The 12,059-nt window shown below is 46.7% G+C and overlaps 1 protein-coding gene across 4 annotated transcripts in view; it reads left to right on the top strand.

Moving 5' to 3' along the window:
- The window catches only part of PRXL2A (peroxiredoxin like 2A), a 21,848-nt gene extending 9,789 nt beyond the window's left edge, over positions 1-12,059 (top strand). For 2 of the 4 annotated variants that reach the window (XM_017523665.2, XM_017523667.2), the window contains exons 2-6: positions 1,636-1,815; positions 3,605-3,696; positions 7,019-7,159; positions 8,488-8,652; positions 11,817-12,059. In XM_017523665.2, the coding sequence (XP_017379154.1) occupies positions 1,638-1,815; positions 3,605-3,696; positions 7,019-7,159; positions 8,488-8,652; positions 11,817-11,930 (690 nt within the window). In that variant the 5' untranslated portion in view covers positions 1,636-1,637 and the 3' untranslated portion in view covers positions 11,931-12,059. The remainder of the gene's footprint in view (positions 1-1,635; positions 1,816-3,604; positions 3,697-7,018; positions 7,160-8,487; positions 8,653-11,816) is intronic. The other 2 variants (XM_017523668.2, XM_037736813.1) reach the window with 1 other exon arrangement.

Here is a 12,059-nt window from a genome sequence, read left to right as displayed (position 1 = left end):
ATCTTTATGTCCATCTGTACTCATTGATTAGCTCGCACTTGTAAGTAGAATATGTGGTATTTGATTTTCTGTTTCTGGGTTAATTCACTTAGTATAATGGTCTCCAGCTCCATCCATGTTGCTGCAAAGGCTATGATTTCATTCTTTTTTATGGCTGCCTCTTTTATTTCTTAAATAGGAATTTCCAGGTGGCTTCAGTGCTGGTTTGGACTACCTTTTCCTCCCAAAGTCACCACCGAGTCCCTCCCATCCCCACCTCATGCAGTGCACCCCTCACAGCCCCCACCCTTGGCAGTGACATTCGGATTTCCAGGGCCTTTCCTGATCCTTTGGAGACATCCTCTCCTGGCCACAAGTCCTGCAGGGGAGAGTTGAGTCAGAGGTTCGATGGGCTGGGGTGAGGTGGGCCACACAGTTACCTCCCCCACTGCCTGGCCTATCCCCAGTGATCTAAGCACACAGAAGCAGGCTAGTACTTACGGAGGAAGGCACCAGTATATGCCAGAGCTTAGGATGGTGTGAGGACCAAATGGAAAAATAGATACTATAAGTGGTTGTGGAAGAAGGAAGGCTAGAGGGGGTACCTTGTGGGCTGCTTCCAGGAGCTCCCACCCAGAGGCACAAGTCTTCCTAGCTGGAGGGATCCTCAGTGAGGCACCCAGGCAGAAGCTGGGAACAAGGCTGAATTCTGACAGAACCCACCTGGAGCTCCCTTTCAGTTGCAGAGACCTTATGCAGCCATCTTTTGCCCAGCCTCCTCTGAAGCAGATGCCATAGGACCTCCTCTTTCTGATACAATACCTGCATTTGTCTGGCAGACGTCTGTGTAGTTCTGTTCACGGGAGAAAAACATCAGATTACATACCAGTGTTTAACAGTGGCCTTCAGTAGGTGGTACTTCAGAGAATGTTTGCTTTCTTATCGACTGTGGTTTCATGTATTCTCTGTATTTGTTTTTCGTTTGTTTTTACTATAAACCTGTTTTGTTTCTATACTGAGGGAGAAATAAAGCTCTTCTCAGTTGGGAGAAATTACTGCCTGCCTACCATTAATGAGGCCCTGCTAGGCACTGGCTGGGGCCTTGATGAGTAGGATATGGTCCCTATTTCTGGAGGGTCCTCAATCTAAAGAGGAAAGAAGATGGGAACAGAACAGTGTGATTGGTGTCCTAAGTATCCTCTGATTACAGAAGAGAAAGCGGCCCCTACCCAGGGAGGCAATAGCTGAGCCACCTGGATTGTGAGGGAGAATCGGGCATTGATGAGAAGGGGAATGAGGAAGTAGTCTGCCTACGGGGAACGTAGCTCAGCACAGCTCCACAGAGCTGGGGGCTGCAACCTGGGGCATGAGAAGAGAGAGCAGCAAAGGAAGCGTTTGAGAAGGCTGTCTGTTGTCTTCACTCCTGATGCCCTGGTGAGCTCTGTGGTGCAGAAACCTCCATGTGTGTGCTGCATCCCCAAGTTCTGGTGGCAGCAGGTGCTTAGCAGCCCTTGTCCAGTCTTGCCTCTGACACTGCTGCTCCCCTCCCCTGTCCTGACCCCTGGTTGGCTGTCCTGCCAGAGCCTTGCCTGGGAGATGAAATTCCAGCTACCCGGTGGGAGCAGTAACGCCCTCTTCCTTCCTCTCAATCTCCAGAAATGTCTTTCCTCCAGGACCCAAATTTCTTCACCATGGGGATGTGGTCCATTGGTGCGGGAGCCCTGGGGGCTGCTGCCTTGGCATTGCTGCTGGCCAACACAGACGTGTTTCTGTCCAAGCCCCAGAAAGCAGCACTGGAGTACCTGGAGGATATTGACCTGAAAACGCTGGAGGACGGTAAGTGGTGACCCTTCAGGCCTCAGTACTTTCTCAAGGAGCTGGGATACAGGCGTACTTACTGTTTTCTTTCTAAACTCTCTCCTTTTTTAATTGAAAAGATAATATAACAACATTAGGAAAAATTTAATAACACTTTTTAAACTAGCAGTAATTCTATTACCCTAACACAGTAATTATTTTTATTTTGGCATATTCCTTTCCATGGTACATAGTAGTACATAGTTGTGCTTGGTGCAGGTGCTATTTTATATTTTAGCTTTTCTTATCAAAAGCAGTTTTCCTTCTCTATTATTGTCTCTGTAACTATAATGATAAATTGCTCCGTAATGTGTAGTAGTAATTACAATCTTTTGCTAAACCAGCCCTACCAGAGTATATTCTGAGGAATTTCAGGCTTGTGGGGTCATCAAGCTAAAAGGAGTTCCTGAGTGAATAAGTGTGAGAGACACCGTTTATCCAATTCCATGCTCCTGATGCGCAGCACAGATATACGCTTATTAGAATGAGGCGTCTGGATTGCTGCTGATTTGGGCATGGTTGGCCCCTCCCTGTGATGAAGCCACAGTGTCTGAAGAAGCGCCTCAAGCACTTCAAGGTCACCTGTTAGAGCAGACCTGCCTGTCTCCCTCTTCTGGGGGACCCCTAGAGTGCATCGTAGACAGCTGAGAGCCGTACACATGTGTGTGTTCTGCTTCCTTGCTGTGTGCTCTCAGTGTTAGAGCTGTAGCTTGGTGGGATTTCAGTCATGCCAGTGGTGTGGCAAGAGAGTTTGAGTGGTGAAGGTCTCATTGATGGCGTGGTCACCGTGTCAGTCCCCCCAGGTGGAAGTCCTCATCATCTGTTCAGTAAGTAAGGCAGCTTGCCAAAGGAAGGCAGGAGATTGTGCAGTTTCATAGTAGATCACGTTAGTAAGATATTAAGAGAGATCTGTTAAGCTTTGCGCAACTCACGGTTTTGCAATCTTACTTGATTATAGACTCTTCTCCCCACCCTCTCACCCACCTGACCCCACCTTTTTTTTCCACATAACATTTCACAGAAACATGGATCCCTCTGGGAAATACAAAAATAATAAGGGCTCATATTTATTGAGCCCTTATTACTACTAACTCTATTACCAAACACTGTGGTGAGCACTTTTATATTCATCTTTCAATATGCCCTGTAGTCTAAAGTGGAGCTGCGAGATATTTGCATTTTACAAATGAGGAAGCTGAGGTTCAAAGAGCAAAAATAACTTGCCCAGGGTTACGCAGCTAGATTCAGACTTATTCGGACCTTAGAGCTGGGCTTGAACTACATACAGTAGTGTACTACCCCAAAGCGTTTTACTGCTGGGCATCTTCTGTCCTCCTCTGTTAATATATTGCAGTTAACATGTTTAGGTTAAAAATTTGAGACCTTTTCAGTTTGGGCCATGTTTCTGCTCTAAAGGATTATTTTTACAATATTTTACAATTGATGACATCAGCAATAGACGAAAATAGCCATTTTTCCAGAAATGTTCCACTTTTGAATGTTCAGGTTGGAAAAAGGATGTTTATGGTGGGAGGGACCGACTAGGATATAATAGGATTGTTAAGCTTGATTAACTTTCTTCAGGAAGGTGACTATTCCATCTGTCTGTGTTTTGTGTGTGTGTCTTTTCCCACATGTGAAATGCCTGCCCAGGGCCTCTATTAGCCCTGGTCTCTGACCTCGGCTGGACTTCGTGTGGTTCATGAGCTGCTTAGTGATGTGGAGTGGGCTGGGAGGAGATATTGAATTTCCTTTTTTTCTGCCTTAGAACCAAGGACTTTGAAAGCAAAGGAGCTATGGGAAAAAAATGGAGCTGTGATTATGGCTGTGCGGAGGCCAGGCTGTTTCCTCTGTCGAGAGGTGAGTGCCGATGAGGATCTATTCAGAGAAGAAGATCCTGGCAAGTAGGGGCCAGTGCTTTCCAGCCAGATCCAAGGGCCAGCTTTAGCCTTTTATCTACACTGGTCTGTTCTGTTGTTCGCTCTAGGTATTTTTTTGATTTGTGCTGTATTCTGTTTTTTTACCAACTCAGCCTCTTCTACTGGGGTTAGCAACACATCTGACTTTCCCTTAGTATTCCCGGGCCTTTCACCCTGTGCTGTACCTTCTGAGTCCTGGACCATCTTCCCATTTAATCAAGGGCAACGACCAGGTCCAATTCCGTGCCCCTGATGCTCTGCACAGACATAGGAGATGCCTGGATTGAACCTGATTCAGCTGTAGTCAGCCCCTCCCTGTGATAAAGCTGCAATGTCTGAGGAAGCACTTCAAGGTCGCCTGTTAGAGCAGACTTGCCTGTCTCCCTCTTCTTGGGGAGCCCCTAGAGTCCATCATGGACAGCGGAGAGCTACACAAATATGAGCTCGGCCTCCTTGCTGTATGCTTTCGGCGTTCAATCTGTAGCTTAGTGAGATTTCAGTCATGCCAGTAGTGCATTTGGCATGAGAGTTTGTTGAAAGTTAGAGCTCACTGACTGGGTAGTCTCCAGGTTGGCCCCTCGAAGAGAAGACATCATCATCTGTTTGTAAGTGAGGGAGCTTATCAGTGGAAGGCAGGATCTGTGATTGTTGAAACACAAAATGCTAGTGTCAGAAGGAATATTGCAAATACTTGGGTCTAGCCTTGTCCCTTTATAGGTGGGAAAACTGAGGACCAGAGTGGTTTGTGGCCTGTTTGTAGTCACACAGCCAGTCAGTGGCAGAAGACCCAGATTCTGAAATTACTGCCCTGCCTGGGAGAAAACTGGGAATGACAGTCCTCCTGCTCTTGAGACAACTTTTCATCTCAAGCAGTGGCTGTGGCGCCGTCCAAATTGTCATCCTCATTCCCCTGGTTGCCCTCCCTGACCCTGAGGCATTGCCTTTCAGCCTTGCTGATCTCTCTATGCTTGGGCTGTGCTTGTGTGGTTGGGCTGGTGAAGAACCTACTCGTGCTGCTGGATGCATGTGATGCCTGCGGTACCCCACCCCCCGGGCACTGTGTGCCTGCTATCTCAATGGGTCCTCTCTATAGCCCTCGGAAATAGAGCTTGTTGTATCACTTTCATTTTATTATTTTCATTACAGAGGAGGAAACAGGTACAGAGGTTGTAACAAAGCCACACTGATTGGGGAGATGTATTAATTTCCTATTGCCATCACAAATTACCTCAAACTCAATGGCTTTAACTGGCACAAATGTGTCTTGTAGTTGTGAAGGTCAGAATTCCAAAGCGGAATCTGGTTGCATTCCTTCTGAAGGCTGTAGGGGAGAATCCATTTCTTTTGCGTTTTCCAGCCGCTGGAGGCCACCTATGTACATTGGCTTATGGCCCCTTCCTCTGTTTTTAAGTCAGCAATGGCTGGTAAGTCAGCAACAGCATGGAAGCCTGTTTTGACTTGATTTCTCAGGTCCATTAAAACCCAGAAGTTTCCAAGAGCAACAGCTCTCCCTAATTATAACCTGTTTCCCTCTGTACTGGTTTGTGCTCTCACAGAACATTTAGTGGAAACTACGTTTCCGAACTTACAGAAGGTAGTCTGAGTTATTTTGAGTGGCCCAAATAGTAGGTAGTGACTCAGTTTACATGTCATGACTTTGTATAGTGCCATACCAGGAATAAAGAGCCAGGAAAAGTAAGTAAGGCCTTTCATCTCAGCCAGGCGCAGTGGCTCACGCCTATAATCCCAGCACTTGGGGAGGCTGAGGTGGGAAGATCACTTGAGCCCAGGAGTTTGAGACCACCCTAGGCAACATAGCAAGACCCTGTCTCTACGAGGGAAAAAAAAAAAAAAAGCCAGGCATGGTGGTATGCACCTATAGTCCCAGCTTCTCAGGAGGCTGAGGCAGGAAGATTGCTTAAGCCCAGGAGGTTGGGGCTACAATGAACTATGATTGTGCCACTGTAGCTGGGCGACAGAGCAAGACTCTCAAAAAGAATAAAAAGGCCAGGTGTGGTGGCTTGCACCTGTATTCCCAGCACCTTGGAAGGCCAAGGCAGGTAGATCATTTGAGGTTAGGAGTTCAAGACCAGCCTGGTGAAACCCTGTCTCTACTGAAAATAAAAAAAATTAGCTAGGCGTGGTGGCATGCACCTGTAATCCCAGTTACTCAGGAGGCTGAGTCATGAGAATCACTTGAACCCAGGAGTTGGAGGCTGCAGTGAGCCAAGATTGTGCCACTGCACTCTAGCATGGGGGAACAGCATGGGCGACAGAGCGAGACTCCATCTCAAAAACAGACAAATGACCTTTCATGTCACAAGCAGGTGGTTTTAGATTATATCATACACTGTAGTCCTCTGTTCTAGGGCAAAATTTGCCATTCACTGAAGTTCTTGATAAATGTGATCAATTCTGCTTCATTAGTTGTCTTTTTTCTTACTCTAGAAAATAAATGAAAAATTAAATGTAATTGCAATAGCGTTTTTGTATTGGAGGCGAGTAGACTGCATTTAAAAGGATTTCCTCCTGATTCTTTAATTCTGGCACCAAATGTGAAGAACGGATTGAGTTCTTCATGTTGAGCTTTACCATGACTCATGCAGTTTCCTTCATTCATCTAGCATACAGTTTCTGAGGGTCAAGGGTGTCTCTCAGCTCAGCTGCATTCTCCCCATTGTCCCCCTTCAAATCTTCCCACCTGGTAGTTAGCACCTATTTTATATCCAGCCATGTTCTAGGCACCAAGGGTTCCAAGAAATGGAAGACATAGTTTTTAACTGTTAGAAACATTTGGGAATCTAAGATACACCACTCAACTTAGTGATAACAGGCAGACTCAGTACAGAAAATGTCACCGAACAGGGAAGATAGGATATGCACAGAGAAGCAGGGCTTTTCTCCAGGGTGGACTAGCCAGGGATACCTTTCTAGAACAGGGATACCTTTCCAGAGGATAGGGCTGAGCTGAAGAGGGAAAGGAAGGTTTTGGCCAGAGGTGCGTGTGTCTGCTGGGCCCTTGTGTTAGTTTGGTCTAGTGCAGGGAAGGGGCTGGGAGATGAGGTAGGAGAGAAGCGTTGTGGGCAGGAGTGTTTGGGTATGGCTGCTCCCAAGCTCTGGTCAGGACAGCTATAACAGGAGCCTCATCTCTGCTTCCCACTGGAGAAGACAAGAAGCCTGGGCTGCAGAGGGAACCCAGCACTCTGTGTGGAGGCCCAGAGCCAACTGGGACAGAGGTCCCTGAACCCCTATGTCATCCACAGGAAGCTTCGGATTTGTCCTCCCTGAAACCCAAGTTGGACGAGCTTGGCGTCCCCCTCTACGCAGTGGTAAAGGAGCACATCAAGAATGAAGTGAAGGATTTCCAGCCTTATTTCAAAGGAGAAATCTTCCTGGATGAAAAGGTGCGTGTGCTGGGCACCTTTTAGACACAGACTGCTGGGGATTGTGCTCAGCTGTGGAGAGTCGGGCGGCCCAGGTATGTCTGGCCTGGAGCTGGAGGCTGGCTTCCCCTTCAGCTGCCCTCAGCCTGCAAGGCATTTTTCAACCCCCAGAGCAGGGCATGATCAGACATTTTAAAGCTGTCCTTTCAATTACAGATAGTCCCTGGCCCTCTGATGGTTTGACTTATGGTCTTTCAACTTTATAATGGTGTGGAAGTGGTAGGCATTTAATTCCCACATTTCTTCAAGAACCCATATAGCCATTTTGTTTTTCACATTCAATAATCAGTAAACTACGTGAGTTATTCACCACTTCATTATAAAATAGGCTTGTGTTAAATGATTTTACTCAACTATAAATTAATGAGAGTGTTCTGAGCATGTTTAAGGTAGTCTAGGCTAAGCTATGATGTTAGGTTAGGCGCCTTAAATGCATTTCAATATAAGATATTTCAACTTATGATGGTTTTATAGGGACATAACCCCATTATAAGCATATGTATTACTTGAGCCTTTCCTGCAGTGTGAACTAGGAGAGTACGAAATAGCTGAAACTCCAACAGGGTTCTCCACTGTTGGGGGCCTAGCACAAAGCCCCACACCCCATCCCCTAATTCATTTATTTATTTCTCTTCTGCTCCCACCTCTGCAGAATGTAGCACTGTTACCATCCTGTTAGGTGCAAGACTAGTGAGAAGTTAGAGTCAGAATTGAAAGCTACAGATGTCTCCCTAAGTTGGGCCTACCTTGAGGTCAGAAACTGGACCCAGCAGGGTTCTGTTTCCTTGGGCAGTTGAGAGTGGACCTGGATGGGCTGGGCATGGTGGCTTATGCGTATAATCCCAGCACTTTGGGAGGCCAAGGTGGGCAGGTCACTTGAGGTCAGGAGTTTGGGACCGGCCTGGCCAACGTGGTGAAAGCCCATCTCTACTAAAAATTCCAAAATTAGCCGGGCCTGCTGGAGGGCACTTACAATCCCAGCTACTTGGGAGGCTGAGACAGGAGAATCACTTGAACCTAGGAGGCAGAGATTGCAGAAAGCCAAGATTGCACCATTTGCATTCCAGCCTGGATGACAGAGCAAGACTCCATCTCAAAAAACAAAAAACAAAAATAGAAAAAAAGAGTGGACCTGGGTGGGGGTGGTATGTGTATTGGGTGCGAGAGAAGATGAGCCAGCAGGCCTTGAGTCTTTGCCTGAGAACCAATGCCCAGTCGGGAGCCTTTCCTCCCTGGGGAAGGCAGGCATGTAGACCACTCATATGGGATCTGTCTTTCTCACTCCATAGAAAAAGTTCTATGGTCCACAAAGGCGGAAGATGATGTTTATGGGATTTATCCGTCTGGGAGTGTGGTACAACTTCTTCCGAGCCTGGAATGGAGGCTTCTCTGGAAACCTGGAAGGAGAAGGCTTTGTCCTCGGGGGAGTTTTTGTGGTGGGATCAGGAAAGCAGGTAAGTTCTTGGTATTTACTTGTGGGTCTGTAGGTGTCTGTGTCTGTGTGAGCCTGAGAGCAGGGGCTGGAGTGGGGGTTGACTTTCCCTGTTTTGGGTCCCCTATCCTTTTTTCTAGCAAGCCAGGAGACACGAAGAAGGCAAGGGAAGGCAGTTGTTGTTTATCACACATCTTTCTCTGCTAGTACCTCATACTTGAATCTGCTCCCTCATTACAGTGACACCATGAGACAGTTTGATCATTTTGCAGACAAGGAACTTAGAACTAAGAAGGGATGAGCAATTGCACAAAGAGCACAGCCCATTGGCAGCTATTTTGGGGCTGAGCCCAGGTTTGCTGACTTGTAGTTTGTTTTCTGTGCTTGAACAGAAGCATAGTTTTATTCTGTTTATGAATTTACTCCCTTGCAGTATTCCAGGCCACCATGGTTGGATGGCAGAAAAAAAAACTGAGACAGAAAGAAGGAATAGAACCAGGCCTAATTACGGGAAGTAACAAGGAGGTGGCAGGAAGATGATGCTTTTCCCTGTGGGGGTCTTGGTGTCAGGGCTGGCCTAGGAAAGGTATCTGACTCCTCTGCAAACAGGCTATTATGATATTTCTGGTTGTGAAGCTCCAGAAGCAGCATGGGGCCCTAGGGGTGGAAAGGAGGGATGGGATCTCTGTAGGCCCAAGAGCCAGGCGTGCAGTTGTTCGTGTCAGAGTATAGACAGCCTTGAGCCATGGTGGCTCCCCTTGCCCTGGAGGGTGGTGTCAGCAGAGGCCAGGAAGTTGTGTAGCAGGGATGGGGCAAAGTGGACGAGGGGGCTGGGCACCATGGCTCGTGCCTGTAACCTCAGCACTTTGGGAGGCTGAGGCAGGTGGATCACTTGAGGCCAGGAGTTCGAGACCACACGAACCTGGCCAACATGGCAAAATCCCATCTCTACTAAAGAAACAGTTAAAAAATAGCCAGGTGTACTGATGTGCTTCTGTAGTCCCAGATACTTGGGAGGCTGAGGCAGGAGAATCACTTGAACCCAGGAGGCAGAGGCTGCAGTGAGCTGAGATTGTGCCACTGCACTCCAGTCTAGGTGACAGAGTGAGACTCCATCTCAAAAAGTAGATGAGGGAACGATAGGGAGAAGGACCTGGAAGCTGGTACCTGAGTTCTAGGCCTGTCTCTTCCAACCTTGGACGTAACATTAATCTGTAGAAAGTGTTTTCTTTCTGTAGAAAGATGGGGTTTATCTGCATTGTTGGATCTCACTATTGATGTTGATAATTACATACTCTTACCAATTTGCAAGGAATAAAAGGGAATAGAAATCCTTCAAGTTTAAGCTTTATTTCTTAGGTTTTCATTTTATAGCTTGGTAACTGATTCACTTGACAGTATTAGAATTTAGAATAAATTGGTATCTGATGTAACATAAACGAATTTACTAATTTTCTGGTAAATCTGTCAAAATGTCTTAGTAATAATGGTTTCCACTGAGTGCCTGTCTTGTTCTACATGCTCATGTACATGATCTCACGTCTTCCTCACAACCAATCTGGGATGTTAGATGTTTTTATTCCCATCTACATATACAGTAGGGGGCCTAGAGATTTAAAATAACTCAGGCAAAGACACAGCTAAGTGGTCCAATGGAACTGAAACTTAGGAACTCAAATCTATTGAACTCCCGGGGCCGTTCCCTGCCCTGCCCCTAGCCTCTCCTTGGAGGTGGTTCCCAGTGACCCCTTCCTGATGTCCTTATGCTTGGGCAGGCCACTTCCCCAGAGGGTTGCCCATCCTTTTCCTCCTCTGGCATAGTAGGGTTCTTTCACCTACTCACCTCTGCCTTCTCATGGCCTCTGGGGCAGGGGTGGGCATGCCTGCCAGCCTTTTCTTGCCTGGCGATGACTCATCTGGTGCTCAGGGGCCCTACTGGCACATTTCTGATGTTGCTAGGTGTGTTGTTTAACTTTATTGGTATTCCCTGGAGCTCCTGGCCTTCATTCTCCCAGGTGGAACGTTAACTGGCTAGCTGAGCTTCAGGATTTACCTCAGTTCTTGTTGGGTATAGAGCTTTTGTAGTCTAAAATTGGGGGTGGCGGGATTTCCTTTTTTTTTCCTTTTTGAGACGAAGTTTTGCTCTTGTTGCCCAGGCTGGACTGCAATGGCACAATCTTGGCTCACTGCAAACTCTGCCTCCCAGGTTCAAGTGATTCTCCTGCCTCAGCCTCCCCAGTACCTAGGATTACAGGCACCTGCCACCACACCCAGCTAATTTTTATATTGTTAGTGGAGATGGGGTTTCACTATATTGGCTAGGCTCATCACGAACTCCTGACCTCAGGTGATCCACCCACCTTGGCCACCCAAAGTGCTGGGGTTACAGGCATGAGCCACGACGCCCGGCCTATTCTTATTATTTGTAATGTCTGTATTATGGTTTATTGAGCAAGTAAATATAATTTTCTGATCTGCTTCCCTGTAATCACCACAGTGTGGTGGGACTTTTAAGCCTTTATAAATAATGACACAGCATATTTACAGATTTTCTTTTTAAGATGTAATGGATCAAAGAACTCTAACAAGGATTCCTTGATGCTGATCTCAGACATGTTATTTTGTCTCTTTTACAACCTTCGACTTTAGGTAACTTTGGGGAATCCTGTGTCTTAGTGCATTTTTCTTCACTATATGAGAAGAGAGTGGCTTCCAGTTTCTTAGGAAGACTAAAGGAAAAAGAGGGCCTCTCTTTTAGATGGTCATTCAGTGCCTTCCAAAGTCGAATCTCTGAGCTCCACTTCCACACCTTGTGGCCTTTCTATGTTAGCTTCATTTTTTTTTCTCTTCACCTGATAACATTCTTTTACCTGCATCTCTACCTGTAGACATCCTGGTTACCCTCCATGCTTTATCATCTGTGAGCCCTTCCCTGATTGCCCTTGTCATGCTTAGTCACTCCTGACTTCCTGCTTCCAGAGAGCTGCTGGTACAGGCCAGATAGATGTGGCCCTCCTTAATATATCTTCCCCAAAGACTGAACTTGAGGGCAGGAGCCAGGCCATATTTGGATCTCTGTTCTTTGCTGTTCAAGCACAAGGCTTGACAGACAGCTGACCCTCGATGTCTGTCTGATGAACGAATGACTTAGAATGAAGACTGACATTACCTCTTGTTTCCTTTTAGGGCATTCTTCTCGAGCACCGAGAAAAAGAATTTGGAGACAAAGTAAACCTACTTTCTGTTCTGGAAGCTGCTAAGATGATCAAACCACAGACTTTGGCCTCAGAGAAGAAATGATTGTGTGAAACTACCCAGCTCAGGGATAACCAGGGGCATTCACCTGTGTTCATGGGATGTGTTGTTTCCACTTGTGTCCCTCAGGAGTGAGAAACCCACTTATACTCTATTCTTAGTATGGATAATGAA

The sequence above is a fragment of the Cebus imitator genome, unplaced genomic scaffold (assembly GCF_001604975.1).
Source record: "Cebus imitator isolate Cc_AM_T3 unplaced genomic scaffold, Cebus_imitator-1.0 Scaffold29, whole genome shotgun sequence".
Taxonomy (NCBI): domain Eukaryota; kingdom Metazoa; phylum Chordata; class Mammalia; order Primates; family Cebidae; genus Cebus; species Cebus imitator.
The sequence above is the reverse complement of the archived record's forward strand: the minus strand, read 5'-3'. Positions and strand labels throughout refer to the sequence as shown.